The following is a 14467-nucleotide window of genomic DNA, read 5'->3' on the forward strand; positions in this document are numbered from 1 at the left end:
GAGCCCTATGGGGGGGGAGGGAAAACCAGGAGCCCTATGGGGGAGGGAAAACCAGGAGCCCCATGGGGGGAGGAGGGAACAGGAGCCCCATGGGGGAGGGAACAGGAGCCCTAGGGGGTAGGGAACCCCTATGGGGGTAGGGAACAGGAGCCCTATGGGGGAGGGAACAGGAGCCCTATGGGGGAGGGAACAGGAGCCCTATGGGGGGAGGGAACAGGAGCCCCATGGGGGGAGGGAACAGGAGCCCTATGGGGGGAGGGAACAGGAGCCCTATGGGGGGGGAGGGAACAGGAGCCCTATGGGGGGAACAGGAGCCCTATGGGGGGAGGGAACAGGAGCCCTATGGGGGAGGGATGGGGGGAGGGAACAGGAGCCCTATGGGGGGGGGAACAGGAGCCCTATGGGGGGAGGGAACAGGAGCCCTATGGGGGAGGGAACAGGAGCCCTATGGGGGGGGGGAACAGGAGCCCTATGGGGGAGGGAACAGGAGCCCTATGGGGGAGGGAACAGGAGCCCTATGGGGGAGGGAAACCAGGAGCCCTATGGGGGGGGGAAACCAGGAGCCCTATGGGGGGAGCCCTATGGGGGGAACAGGAGCCCTATGGGGGAGGGAAAGGAGCCCTATGGGGGGAGCCCTATGGGGGAGGGGGAAACCAGGAGCCCTATGGGGGGGAACAGGAGCCCTATGGGGGGGGAAACAGGAGCCCTATGGGGGGGAGGGGGAACAGGAGCCCTATGGGGGGGGGGGGGAACAGGAGCCCTATGGGGGGAGGGGGAACAGGAGCCCTATGGGGGGAGGGGGAACAGGAGCCCTATGGGGGGAGGGGGGAACAGGAGCCCTAGGGGGGAACAGGAGCCCTATGGGGGGAACAGGAGCCCTATGGGGGGGAACAGGAGCCCTATGGGGGAAACCAGGAGCCCTATGGGGGGGAGGGAGCCCTATGGGGGGAACAGGAGCCCTATGGGGGAGGGGGGAACAGGAGCCCTATGGGGGAGGGGGAACAGGAGCCCTATGGGGGGGAGGAGCCCTATGGGGGAAACAGGAGCCCTATGGGGGAAAACCAGGAGCCCTATGGGGGGGAACAGGAGCCCTATGGGGGGAACAGGAGCCCTATGGGGTGGGGGAACAGGAGCCCTATGGGGGGGGGGAACAGGAGCCCTATGGGGGAACAGAAGCCCTATGGGGGCTCTGGTAAGCAAAAAATAAAACATGTAGAGCACTCAAGGAAATATGGTGTCATTTAAAAACACAGGCTGCTGTCCTCACTCCTGAATAGTGGTGGTTCCAGGTGTGTAAGGGTCAAAATAAGAACACTGGAAGAGATCGAGACTGGCACACTGTCCAATAAAGGACTACAATTATTCCCGTTTTGCCTCAGGTTTTGGATTTATTCCTTCTTTTTTGTCTCTCGACAGTACGCGGGTCTCCATCTCCTCCAGTCACAGCGCTAGTTTTGATGACGTTAGTCCGAAGATGGTGGAGATTGATCGGGTAAGCATTTGGCTGCTCTCCCCGGGCAGAGTGGTGATGCCTCTACTCAATGAGCTTCTTTGCCTTGAAGAAACGTCGCAGGTAGAAGACCTGCCAGGTGGCCAAGCCGATCAGACAGCACATAGAGAAGATGCTGAAGTACAGGACACGTGTGTTGGTGGACTCTGGAAGAAGGAGAACAGAGTGAGAAATATACTAACATTACAGAAGAGACTTGTTTTGTTTCATTTTTTTTCTCCTCCAATTATATTCATTAGTATTTATTTTCAAACTTTATTGAGACTTTGTTATACACATACTTTATATAAATTGTGACTTGTTAGAGATGCGTAGGTGATTTTTACAATGAGCTAAGACTAAGCATTAGTGGGCCAATACATAACTCGAGAAATGTAACAGCAAGTTCCACAAGAATCGTGCATGTATTGACAACAAATGGGGAGGTTTGTGTTTAAATTTGAGTTCCACAATCCTTTACCAAGTTAGGATCAGGCTAGAATACATTGTGGTACTACTTTATCGGTACAAGTGCTTTTTTTACCGTTGGTATCCCTCATCTCCTCCTCTCTCCTCTTCATGTAGGCAAAGTCATTGACGATGGACTCCGATAGGTCCTCCAGCCGCCTTAGCTCCACCTCCAGGGGCTTCAGCTTCTCCACCTTGGCGATCTGATTGGACGAGAGACAACAAAATCAATCAACAACGCAACGCCACAATCCATCCCATGTCAGTAGGTGTTTATTGGATTGGATGTTTGATGGACGGGAACAAATACATTAAATTGTTTTAAAAGTTTGAGAAATGTGAGTGGTCTTCTGTAGTTCAGTTGGTAGAGCATGGCACTTACAATGCCTGGAAAGTGGGTTTGATTCCAGGGATCAACCAAATGTAAAAATGTATGCATGTATGTATGCATGCATAACTGTAAATCACTTCGGATTAAAATGTCTGTTAAATGGCAAATATTTTGTATTATATTATTCAAATGAGGCTTGGACTGTGCTGTGACCCAGTTTGTCCAGTTGGGGTCGCTCTTGAGCTATTCAGCAGTACTGCCAGATCGCAGCAGAGAACAGCTTGTGTTCCTGTTGAACTAATCTGTCTGGTATGTAGAACGCTCTACCCTTCCTCCTGCTTTAGTTTAGCAAACGTATTGATTCCCAAGCAGAGAATCTGGTCACACATGCTACAACTTTTTTTTAAAAGGATGTGATATGATTAGCAGATGTTGGAAATCGTTTCGTTCAGAACAGAACCGTTATTATTTGTGTCCTGTTCCGACCAGCAAAATAAAGTTCTGAACCGGGTCGAACCACAAAAATGTACTGGTCTATATCGTTCCTTTTTAAACCTCATATATACACACACACACACACACACACACACACACACACACACACACACACACACACACACATAGCTATATATAGAAGCTTGCTGTGGAGTGAGTGCCGCTAGAGAAGTTGCTGTGGAGTGAGTGCTGATTAGAAAGCTTGCTGTGGAGTGAGTGCTGATTAGAGAAGCTTGCTGTGGAGTGAGTGCTGCTAGAGAAGCTTGCTGTGGAGTGAGTGCTGCTAGAGAAGGTTGCTGTGGAGTGAGTGCTGCTAGAGAAGGTTGCTGTGGAGTGAGTAAACAATTTCATCTGTATTGGAAAGTCATTAAATGCAAATACTATTTTAATCATAATGGAAGGCTAACACACTGTGCTGCCAGTCAGTGTTGGGTGCGAGTGCAACTGACATTTTTAGGGTTGCTGGAGATGGAGGCTTGGAGCGCTGGACATCTTGTGATGACTGCATTATACCTACAGAGGAGGCTTGGAGGCTGTTTTAGGTGGAGGGCTGCTGGAGGGGAAGGTTGCCTTTTAGTGGAGGGGAGGGGCTAGTGCTGCTGGAGGGTTGCTGGTGGAGGAGGGTGCTGCTTTTAGGTGGAGGGGGAGGGGCTACAGTTGCTGGTGGGGGAGGGCTATAGTAGCCTTCGGTGGGGGGGCTAGGGCCTTCTACAGTAGCCTTCTGGGGAGGGGCTACAGTAGCCTTCTGTGGGAAACGGCTCCTATGGAGGAGCTTTGAATGTCTTTATAAACTTCAGAGTTGGTTTAACGTTGGATCAGAGCAAACGTTAGCTTTTAACAAGCTTCTGTGTTCAGAGCGGCACCAGAATAAAAACACATCTTACCTTTTTGTAGTTAATAAATCCAATGTGAAATGTTAAATGTTAAAAATGTTAAATGTTGTTAAAAATATCTCCCTAATTTTTACGCGTGTAACGCCGTCAGTATGCTACAGTAACCTAGGCTGGACAGTAACCTAGGCTCCAGAGGGGGGCTACAGCTGGCTCAGAGGGGGTCTAACCTGTCCAGAGGGGGGTCTACAGTAACCTAGGCTCCAGGGGGAGGCTACAGTAACCTAGGCTCCAGAGGGGGCTACAGTAACCTAGGCTCCAGAGGGGGGCTACAGTAACCTAGGCTCCAGAGGGGGGCTACAGTAACCTAGGCTCCAGAGGGGGGGCTACAGTAACCTAGGCTCCAGAGGGGGAGTCTACAGTAACCTAGGCTCCAGAGGGGGAGGCTACAGTAACCTAGGCTCCAGAGGGGGAGGCTACAGTAACCTAGGCTCCAGGGGGAGGCTACAGTAACCTAGGCTCCAGAGGGGGGGGTCTACAGTAACCTAGGCTCCAGGGGGGGGCTACAGTAACCTAGGCTGAGGGGGGGCTACAGTAACCTAGGCTCCAGAGGGGGGGCTACAGTAACCTAGGCTCCAGAGGGGGGGGCTACAGTAACCTAGGCTCCAGAGGGGGGGGCTACAGTAACCTAGGCTCCAGAGGGGGGCTACAGTAACCTAGGCTCCAGAGGGCTACAGTAACCTAGGCTCCAGAGGGGGAGGCTACAGTAACCTAGGCTCCAGAGGGGAGGCTACAGTAACCTAGGCTCCAGAGGGGGGCTACAGTAACCTAGGCTCCAGAGGGGGGGCTACAGTAACCTAGGCTCCAGAGGGGGCTACAGTAACCTAGGCTCCAGAGGGGGGCTTAACCTAGGCTGGAGGGGGGGCTACAGTAACCTAGGCTCCAGAGGGGGGCCTACAGTAACCTAGGCTCCAGAGGGGGCTACAGTAACCTAGGCTCCAGAGGGGGGGGCTACAGTAACCTAGGCTCCAGAGGGGGCTACAGTAACCTAGGCTCCAGGGGGAGGCTACAGTAACCTAGGCTCCAGAGGGGGGCTACAGTAACCTAGGCTCCAGAGGAGGGGCTTAACCTGGCTCCAGAGGGGGCTACAGTAACCTAGGCTCCAGAGGGGGCTACAGTAACTTAGGCTCAGAGGGGGGAGGCTACAGTAACCTAGGCTCCAGAGGGGGGAGGCTACAGTAACCTAGGCTCCAGAGGGGGAGGCTACAGTAACCTAGGCTCCAGAGGGGGAGGCTACAGTAACCTAGGCTCCAGAGGGGGGAGGCTACAGTAACCTAGGCTCCAGAGGGGGAGGCTACAGTAACCTAGGCTCCAGAGGGGGGGAGGCTAAGTAACCTAGGCTCCAGAGGGGGAGGCTACAGTAACCTAGGCTCCAGAGGGGGAGGCTACAGTAACCTAGGCTCCAGGGGGGAGGCTACAGTAACCTAGGCTCCAGAGGGGGAGGCTACAGTAACCTAGGCTCCAGGGGGGAGGCTACAGTAACCTAGGCTCCAGAGGGAGGGGCTACAGTAACCTAGGCTCCAGAGGGAGGGGCTACAGTAACCTAGGCTCCAGAGGGGGGGCTACAGTAACCTAGGCTCCAGAGGGGGGGCTACAGTAACCTAGGCTCCAGAGGGGGAGGCTACAGTAACCTAGGCTCCAGAGGGGGGCTACAGTAACCTAGGCTCCAGAGGGGGCTACAGTAACCTAGGCTCCAGAGGGGGGGCTACAGTAACCTAGGCTCCAGGGGGGGCTACAGTAACCTAGGCTCCAGAGGGGGCTACAGTAACCTAGGCTCCAGAGGGGGTAACCTAGGCTCCAGTCTACAGTAACCTAGGCTCCAGAGGGGGGCTACAGTAACCTAGGCTCCAGAGGGGGGCTACAGTAACCTAGGCTCCAGAGGGGGGCTACAGTAACCTAGGCTCCAGAGGGGGGCTACAGTAACCTAGGCTCCAGAGGGGGGGCTACAGTAACCTAGGCTCCAGAGGGGGGGCTACAGTAACCTAGGCTCCAGAGGGGGGCTACAGTAACCTAGGCTCCAGAGGGGGGGCTACAGTAACCTAGGCTCCAGAGGGGGGGGCTACAGTAACCTAGGCTCCAGAGGGGGGCTACAGTAACCTAGGCTCCAGAGGGGGGGCTACAGTAACCTAGGCTCCAGAGGGGGGGGCTACAGTAACCTAGGCTCCAGAAGGGGGCTACAGTAACCTAGGCTCCAGAGGGGAGGCTACAGTAACCTAGGCTCCAGAGGGGGGGCTACAGTAACCTAGGCTCCAGAGGGGGCTACAGTAACCTAGGCTCCAGAGGGGGGAGGCTACAGTAACCTAGGCTCCAGAGGGGGCTACAGTAACCTAGGCTCCAGAGGGGGGAGGCTACAGTAACCTAGGCTCCAGAGGGGGAGGCTACAGTAACCTAGGCTCCAGAGGGGGAGGCTACAGTAACCTAGGCTCCAGAGGGAGGCTACAGTAACCTAGGCTCCAGAGGGGGAGGCTACAGTAACCTAGGCTCCAGAGGGGAGGCTACAGTAACCTAGGCTCTACAGTAACCTAGGCTCCAGAGGGGGAGGCTACAGTAACCTAGGCTCCAGAGGGGGGCTAGGCTACAGTAACCTAGGCTCCAGAGGGGGGGCTACAGTAACCTAGGCTCCAGAGGGGGAGGCTACAGTAACCTAGGCTCCAGGGGAGGCTACAGTAACCTAGGCTCCAGAGGGGGCTACAGTAACCTAGGCTCCAGAGGGGGGCTACAGTAACCTAGGCTCCAGAGGGGGGCTACAGTAACCTAGGCTCCAGAGGGGGGGCTACAGTAACCTAGGCTCCAGGGGGGGGCTACAGTAACCTAGGCTCCAGGGGGGGCTACAGTAACCTAGGCTCCAGAGGGGGCTACAGTAACCTAGGCTCCAGAGGGGGGGCTACAGTAACCTAGGCTCCAGAGGGGGGCTACAGTAACCTAGGCCCCAGAGGGGGGAGGCTCAGTAACCTAGGCTCCAGGGGGCTACAGTAACCTAGGCTCCAGAGGGGGGGGCTACAGTAACCTAGGCTCCAGGGGGGGGGCTACAGTAACCTAGGCTCCAGAGGGGGTCTACAGTAACCTAGGCTCCAGAGGGGAGGCTACAGTAACCTAGGCTCCAGAGGGGGGGGCTACAGTAACCTAGGCTCCAGAGGGGGGGGCTACAGTAACCTAGGCTCCAGAGGGGGAGGCTACAGTAACCTAGGCTCCAGAGGGGGGAGGCTACAGTAACCTAGGCTCCAGAGGGGGGGTCTACAGTAACCTAGGCTCCAGAGGGGGGGGCTACAGTAACCTAGGCTCCAGAGGGGGCCAGTAACCTAGGCTCCAGAGGGGGGAGGCTACAGTAACCTAGGCTCCAGAGGGGGGGAGGCTACAGTAACCTAGGCTCCAGAGGGGGAGGCTACAGTAACCTAGGCTCCAGAGGGGGAGGCTACAGTAACCTAGGCTCCAGAGGGGGGGGGCTACAGTAACCTAGGCTCCAGAGGGGGGCTACAGTAACCTAGGCTCCAGAGGGGGGCTACAGTAACCTAGGCTCCAGAGGGGGGGCTACAGTAACCTAGGCTCCAGAGGGGGCTACAGTAACCTAGGCTCCAGAGGGGGGCTACAGTAACCTAGGCTCCAGAGGGGGGGCTACAGTAACCTAGGCTCCAGAGGGGGGCTACAGTAACCTAGGCTCCAGAGGGGGGGCTACAGTAACCTAGGCTCCAGTAAGTAACCTAGGCTCAGAGGGGGGGCTCAGGCTACAGTAACCTAGGCTCCAGAGGGGGGCTAAGTAACCTAGGCTCCAGAGGGGGGGGGCTACAGTAACCTAGGCTCCAGAGGGGGAGGCTACAGTAACCTAGGCTCCAGAGGGGAGGCTACAGTAACCTAGGCTCCAGAGGGGGGGCTACAGTAACCTAGGCTCCAGAGGGGGAGGCTACAGTAACCTAGGCTCCAGAGGGGGGCTACAGTAACCTAGGCTCCAGAGGGGGCTACAGTAACCTAGGCTCCAGAGGGGGGGCTACAGTAACCTAGGCTCCAGAGGGGGGGGGCTACAGTAACCTAGGCTCCAGAGGGGGGCTACAGTAACCTAGGCTCCAGAGGGGGGGCTACAGTAACCTAGGCTCCAGAGGGGGGGCTACAGTAACCTAGGCTCCAGAGGGGGGGCTACAGTAACCTAGGCTCCAGAGGGGGCTCCTAGGCTCCAGAGGGGGGGGCTACAGTAACCTAGGCTCCAGAGGAGGGGCTACAGTAACCTAGGCTCCAGAGGGGGGGCTACAGTAACCTAGGCTCCAGAGGGGGCTACAGTAACCTAGGCTCCAGAGGGGGGGCTACAGTAACCTAGGCTCCAGAGGGGGAGGCTACAGTAACCTAGGCTCCAGAGGGGGAGGCTACAGTAACCTAGGCTCCAGAGGGGGCTACAGGGCTACAGTAACCTAGGCTCCAGAGGGGGGCTACAGTAACCTAGGCTCCAGAGGGGGGGCTACAGTAACCTAGGCTCCAGAGGGGGAGGCTACAGTAACCTAGGCTCCAGAGGGGGGGCTACAGTAACCTAGGCTCCAGAGGGGGGGCTACAGTAACCTAGGCTCCAGGGGGGCTACAGTAACCTAGGCTCCAGAGGGGGGTCTACAGTAACCTAGGCTCCAGAGGGGGGCTACAGTAACCTAGGCTCCAGGGGGAGGCTACAGTAACCTAGGCTCCAGAGGGGGGCTACAGTAACCTAGGCTCCAGAGGGGGGCTACAGTAACCTAGGCTCCAGAGGGGGGGCTACAGTAACCTAGGCTCCAGAGGGGGGGGCTACAGTAACCTAGGCTCCAGAGGGGGCTACAGTAACCTAGGCTCCAGAGGGGGGCTACAGTAACCTAGGCTCCAGAGGGGGGCTACAGTAACCTAGGCTCCAGAGGGGGGGCTACAGTAACCTAGGCTCCAGAGGGGGGCTACAGTAACCTAGGCTCCAGAGGGGGGCTACAGTAACCTAGGCTCCAGGGGGTCTACAGTAACCTAGGCTCCAGAAGGGGGTCTACAGTAACCTAGGCTCCAGGGAGGGAGTCTACAGTAACCTAGGCTCAGAGGGGGGGGCTACAGTAACCTAGGCTCCAGAGGGGGCTACAGTAACCTAGGCTCCAGAGGGGGAGGCTACAGTAACCTAGGCTCCAGAGGGGGAGGCTACAGTAACCTAGGCTCCAGAGGGGGGAGGCTACAGTAACCTAGGCTCCAGAGGGGGAGGCTACAGTAACCTAGGCTCCAGAGGGGGGAGTACAGTAACCTAGGCTCCAGAGGGGGAGGCTACAGTAACCTAGGCTCCAGGGGGAGGCTACAGTACAGGCAGAGTTGTACTGGCTCCAGAGTACTCACCCAGGCTCCAGGGGGAGGCATGTTGGGGGAGGCTACAGTAACCTGGCTCCAGAGGGGGCTCACCCACTCAGGCATGTTGTAGGCTCCAGAGGGGGAGGCTACAGTAACCTCTCCAGAGGGGGAGGCCCAGTAACCTAGGCTCCAGGGGGAGGCTACAGTTAGGCTCTAGGGGAGGCTACAGTAACCCAGGCTCAGAGGGGGCTATGTTAGGCTCCAGAGGGGGGAGGCTACAGTAACCTAGGCTCCAGAGGGGGTCTACTCACCCACACAGGCATGTTGTACTGTAGAGTACTCACCCACACAGGCATGTTGTACTGTAGAGTACTCACCCACACAGGCATGTTGTACTGTAGAGTACTCACCCACACAGGCATGTTGTACTGTAGCGGTACTCACCCACACAGGCATGTTGTACTGTAGAGTACTCACCCACACAGGCATGTTGTACTGTAGAGTACTCACCCACACAGGCATGTTGTACTGTAGAGTACTCACCCACACAGGCATGTTGTACTGTAGAGTACTCACCCACACAGGCATGTTGTACTGTAGAGTACTCACCCACACAGGCATGTTGTACTGTAGAGTACTCACCCACACAGGCATGTTGTACTGTAAAGTACTCACCAGTAGCCGGTGTCTGTTAAGGCATCCCCACTCATGAGCCTCGAGCTCAGATCAGTATTAGATTCTCAATACAACCCATGATATGATCACACACACACACACACACACACACACGGTACCAGCAGCTTGTCCAGCACACGCATTGTGTAATACCCAAATTACACTCCCTCGGCTGTCTCCTGAAGTCCACGATCACAGTATAGGGCATACAGTATAGGGAAGACAGTATAGGGGGAGACAGTATAGGGGGAGACAGTATAGGGAAGACAGTATAGGGAAGACAGTATAGGGAAGACAGTATAGGGGAATACAGTATAGGGAAGAATACAGTATAGATTGATTGAACTTCAGGAGACAGCCGAGGAGCACTGCCCTCTGGTCAAATGAAAGACTTCGTCTCTACTCACCTCCTCGTAGTTCTTAGCCTCTACACCGTGCTTCATGTCCAGATTAACCAGCTGGTCGGGGACTCTCCCAGTTCCTGGGTGACAGAACATACACCTTTATTCAGTACATTTCCATGCAAAGGCTTTAACTCGCTCATTTAATAACAGCAAGCAATAACACCAGTTGTCAGGACTCGTTCCAGTCACGTGGAGTGCGTTCAGCAGGACGCAATGTTTTGTTTCACTCGGATAGAAATGGGATATGTTGAAATGCATTGTTCAGCTACTGAATGTTAACCCCGCTCTAGATAATTTCCCAATCCACTGGTTTCTTGCACTTCATATTTCCAAATAATGAATCTCATGTCATATACAGTGTCAACGTTCATAATCACTACGTTATCTGTGCATGGTGACACGGTGTCGTACTCTGGGTTGTTCTGAACACAATGAGCCTGTTTTGTCGTGTCTCACACACCTGAATCCTCTCAGGACTCCTTTCTATGGGCACCAATGGGATGATCTGTTTCCCTGAATTACACGTGAAAGCCCAACACTGTAATATGTTTTATAACAACTCATGTTGGCCATAGAAGAAGCTTTCAAATGATGCCCACCTGACCCTGATTGGTGATTTATAAATGGTCTGTTTTAGGGTTGCCTAAACGACAGTTGTGGGGATGCTGTTTTGTGTCCCAAACAAAACAACTACAAGTGTCCTTGCTCTAGTTCCTCGACGACTCAGCGAGGAGCTCAAAAAAGCAACTTATAGATGAACTCTTTGAGTCATAAAAGTGCATTGAAATGACTTAGGAACTGTGTACACTGGAGAGAGGAGTGGGGCCACTTGGAGACACCAGTTTGTCATCTCAGAACCCAGAACCAAATGTAGCATGTGCTGGCCAGCCTATAGATGTGGTAGAGGGGTCAATGGAACACAGACCGCGGGGAGACAAAAGGAGGACGCCGGATTGGCGCACATTCAACAAATATGATCAAAAACATGTGGATTTATCAAATCTGTCATGATTTACGTATTGTAAAAGGCAGTGTGGAATACACATATAAACAATAGCCTAAATGTAGGCTAACTTTGCAGGGGGGCAATGAGAAGATCCGGGAAGATCTTTCCCACAAGCGTTTCCATGGCATTTCCATTGTTTGGGTCAAGTTCCATTGACTTCTTGACCGCATTGAATGCCTGAAATCTAGAACCTGTTTTGCTAACATTTCACTCCATGTACAGTGCCTTCAGAAAGTATTCAGACCCCTTGATATTTTCAACATTTTGTTACGTTACAGCCTTATTCTAAAATGTATTATGTTGTTTTTTCCCCCCTCATCAATCTACACACAATACCCTATAAAGGATTAAGCAAAAACAGGTTAAACATCACATTTACATAATTATTCAGACCCCTTTCTCAGTACTTTGTTGAAGCACCTTTGGCAGTACCTTTGATGATTACAGCCTCAAGTTCTCTTGGGTACGAAGCTACAAGCTTGGTACACATGTATTTGGAGAGTTTCTCCCATTGTTCTCTGCAGATCCTCTCACGCTCTGTCAGGTTGGATGTGGAGTGTTGCTTGCAGAGCTATTTTCAGGTCTCTCCAGACATGTTCAAATCGGGTTCAAGTCCGGGCTCGGTCTGGGACACTCAAGAACATTCAGAGACTTGTCCCGAAGCCACTCCTGCATTGTCTTGGCTGTGTGTTTAGGGTTGTTGTCCTGTTGGAAGGTGAACTGTCGCCCCAGTCTGAGGTCCTGAGCTCTTTGGAGCAGGTTTTCATCAAGGGTCTCACTGTACTTTGTTCATATTTCCCTCGATCCTGACTAGTCTCCCAGTCCCTGCCATTGAAAAACATCGCCACAGCATGATGCAGCATGATGCTGCCATCACCATGCGTCACTGTAGGGATGGTGCCAGGTTTCCTCAAAATGTGACACTTGGAATTCAGGCCAAAGAGTTCAATCTTGGTTTCATCAGACCAGAGAATCTTGTTTCTGATGGTCTGAGAGTCTTTAGCTGCCTTTTGACCAACTCCAAGCAGACTGTCATGTGCCTTTTACTGAGGAGTGGCTTCCGACTGGCCACTCAACCATAAAGGCCTGATTGGTGGAGTGCTGCAGAGATGGTTGTCCTTCTGGAAGGTTCTCCCATCTCCACAGAGGACCTAAAGAGCTCTGTCAGGGTGACCATCGGGTTCTTTGTCACCTCCCTGACCAAGGCCCTTCTCCCCCGATTGCGCAGTTTGGCCATGTGACCAGCTCTAGGAAGAGTCTTGGTGGTTCCAAACTTCTTCCATTTAAGAATGATGGAGGCCACTGTGTTCTTGGGGGCCTTCAATGCTGCAGAAATATTTTGGTACCCTTCCCCAGATCTGTGCCTCGACACAATCCGGTCTCTGAGCTCTATGGACAATTCCTTCCACCTCATGGATTGGTTTTTGCTCGGACATGCACTGTCAACTGTGGGACCTTGTATAGACAGGTGTGTGCCTTTCCAAATCATGTCCAATCAATTGAATTTACCACAGGTGGACTCCAAGTTGTAGAAACATCAAGGATGATCAATGGAAACAGGATGCACCTGAGCTCAATCTACACTTATGTAAATAAGCAATTTCTTTTTTTGTAAATATATTTGCACAAAAAAAAAACAGTTTTTCGCTTTGTCATTATGGGATACTGATAAGGAAAAAAATATTTAATCAATTTTAGAATAATTTTGAAACAGTCAAGGGGTCTGAATACTTTCCCGAATGCATAGCATTACAAAGAGTGGCAAGGAGTGGCACGATAACTCATTTGTTAACAATTTGTCACAAGACACTACTTGTGGATGGCATAATGCAGTTAAACTATCAATTACAAACATCTAGGTGAAGGAGTACCCATCACTCTCTGTAAAACACAGAAGAAAAACTATACACATTATCTATGTCCCAAATGCCATCAGGGAACTACTTTTGACCAGGGCTCATAGGCCCTGTGGTCAAAAGTAGTGCACTTAAATAGGGAGCCATTTTGGGACGTAGACTGACTTACCCATTGGTGACTTGCTCTCAAAGCACACTTCAAACATGTCATAATCTTCTGTTGTGAAGGCAAACTTCCCTTTCGTTGCATCTTCCTTCAAGTAGAGGATGTGTCCCGATGAGTCTGTGATCTAAAAACAGTAGACAAACAAAATGACACGAATAAAAAAAAGTTGAGAGATACATCACACGTTATGACGGCTGCTGTATCACGGCAGTCGCTGTGGGCAATGTTGTGTTTACTTAAATGACGTGTAATGAAAAATAACTCACAACACGATAATGTGCTAAATGTAACCGTATAACTTTAGACCGTCCCCTCGCCCATTACCCGGGCTCGAACCAGGGACCCTCTGCACACATCAACAACAGTCACCCACGAAGCATCGTTTACCCATCGCTCCACAAATGATGGCAAATGATATACCTATTTTAAATCCTGCGTGCCCTGTGCTGACATCCACATGATAAATCTACAGCATGCTAACATAGCTAGCCTAGCTAGCAGGTTACACGTATCACAGAGTGGTTGATGGGGGGGGGAGTTAAGACTGACGTGTAACATCCTGAATGAATGTTCACCAACTCAACTGACACTAAAACATTTTTTTTTTTTAAATGGGGTTAGCAACACAATAACAGTTAGCTCTGATCTGCACATTTTTTTCCCCCAATTCCTTTACACATGTAATACTTCATGAACTTGGTTTGAGAAATGTACAATCCTACCTATTTTAATGTCAACAAACACATTTTCACAGGGTAAGAACCAGGAAGGATGTGTCACAGGCCCAACCAAGCTAACCATAGCTAGCAAAGCTAACCATAGCTAGCAAAGCTAACCATAGCTAGCAAAGCTAACCATAGCTAGCAAAGCTAACCATAGCTAGCAAAGCTAACCAGAGTTAGCTACAAACTAACAACAGTCCGCTATTGGAAGCAAATACACACAGATAACAGGGCGCTGAGGTTATCATATCCACGTATTGCATTTCGTTGTGATAACGTTACTTCTCATCGGGAAATAATATGACCGAACTACGTTTTGGGCCTTCAATGCTAACAGTTAGCAGCTAACTAGCGTAGCCGAGCAACGTCGGTATTACCCAAACATCATCAAACTCACCTTCAGGTTGGTTTTAGTGTTGGACTCGTCGTTGATATCATACTCCCCCGTGACGAGCACGTCTTTGTGAATCTCTTCCCGTAGACATTTTCTTGAATTTACAGGTAGAAAGAAAGAAATAGAAAATACAGATTCAATGAGAACAGGTAAAAGCAGTAAGGCAGCGAACCGAGCCATGGCTACAAGCCGAATAAAACACGAGCGACAACTGCAGCTCCGCTGAAGAGCTCCCTCTTACACCTCGGATTTCTCCACAGCGCCGCAGCTGTCAGGGAGGGCTACTGACAGTTTGGTCTGATG

The 14467-nt window shown here is 52.2% G+C and overlaps 1 protein-coding gene across 1 annotated transcript; it reads right to left on the reverse strand.

Annotated features, from left to right (window-relative positions):
• Positions 1-1362: 1362 nt before the first annotated feature.
• LOC112235303 (transmembrane emp24 domain-containing protein 10-like) lies at positions 1363-14373 on the reverse strand. The gene is made up of 5 exons (XM_042321363.1): positions 14168-14373; positions 13052-13172; positions 10024-10097; positions 2034-2160; positions 1363-1656 (listed from the first exon to the last, which is right to left on the reverse strand). The coding sequence occupies exons 1-5, from the start codon at positions 14342-14344 to the stop codon at positions 1535-1537; spliced, it is 621 nt and encodes a 206-aa protein (XP_042177297.1). The 5' UTR covers positions 14345-14373; the 3' UTR covers positions 1363-1534.
• Positions 14374-14467: the final 94 nt, after the last annotated feature.

The sequence above is a fragment of the Oncorhynchus tshawytscha genome, linkage group LG05, assembly GCF_018296145.1.
Source record: "Oncorhynchus tshawytscha isolate Ot180627B linkage group LG05, Otsh_v2.0, whole genome shotgun sequence".
Classification (NCBI taxonomy): domain Eukaryota; kingdom Metazoa; phylum Chordata; class Actinopteri; order Salmoniformes; family Salmonidae; genus Oncorhynchus; species Oncorhynchus tshawytscha.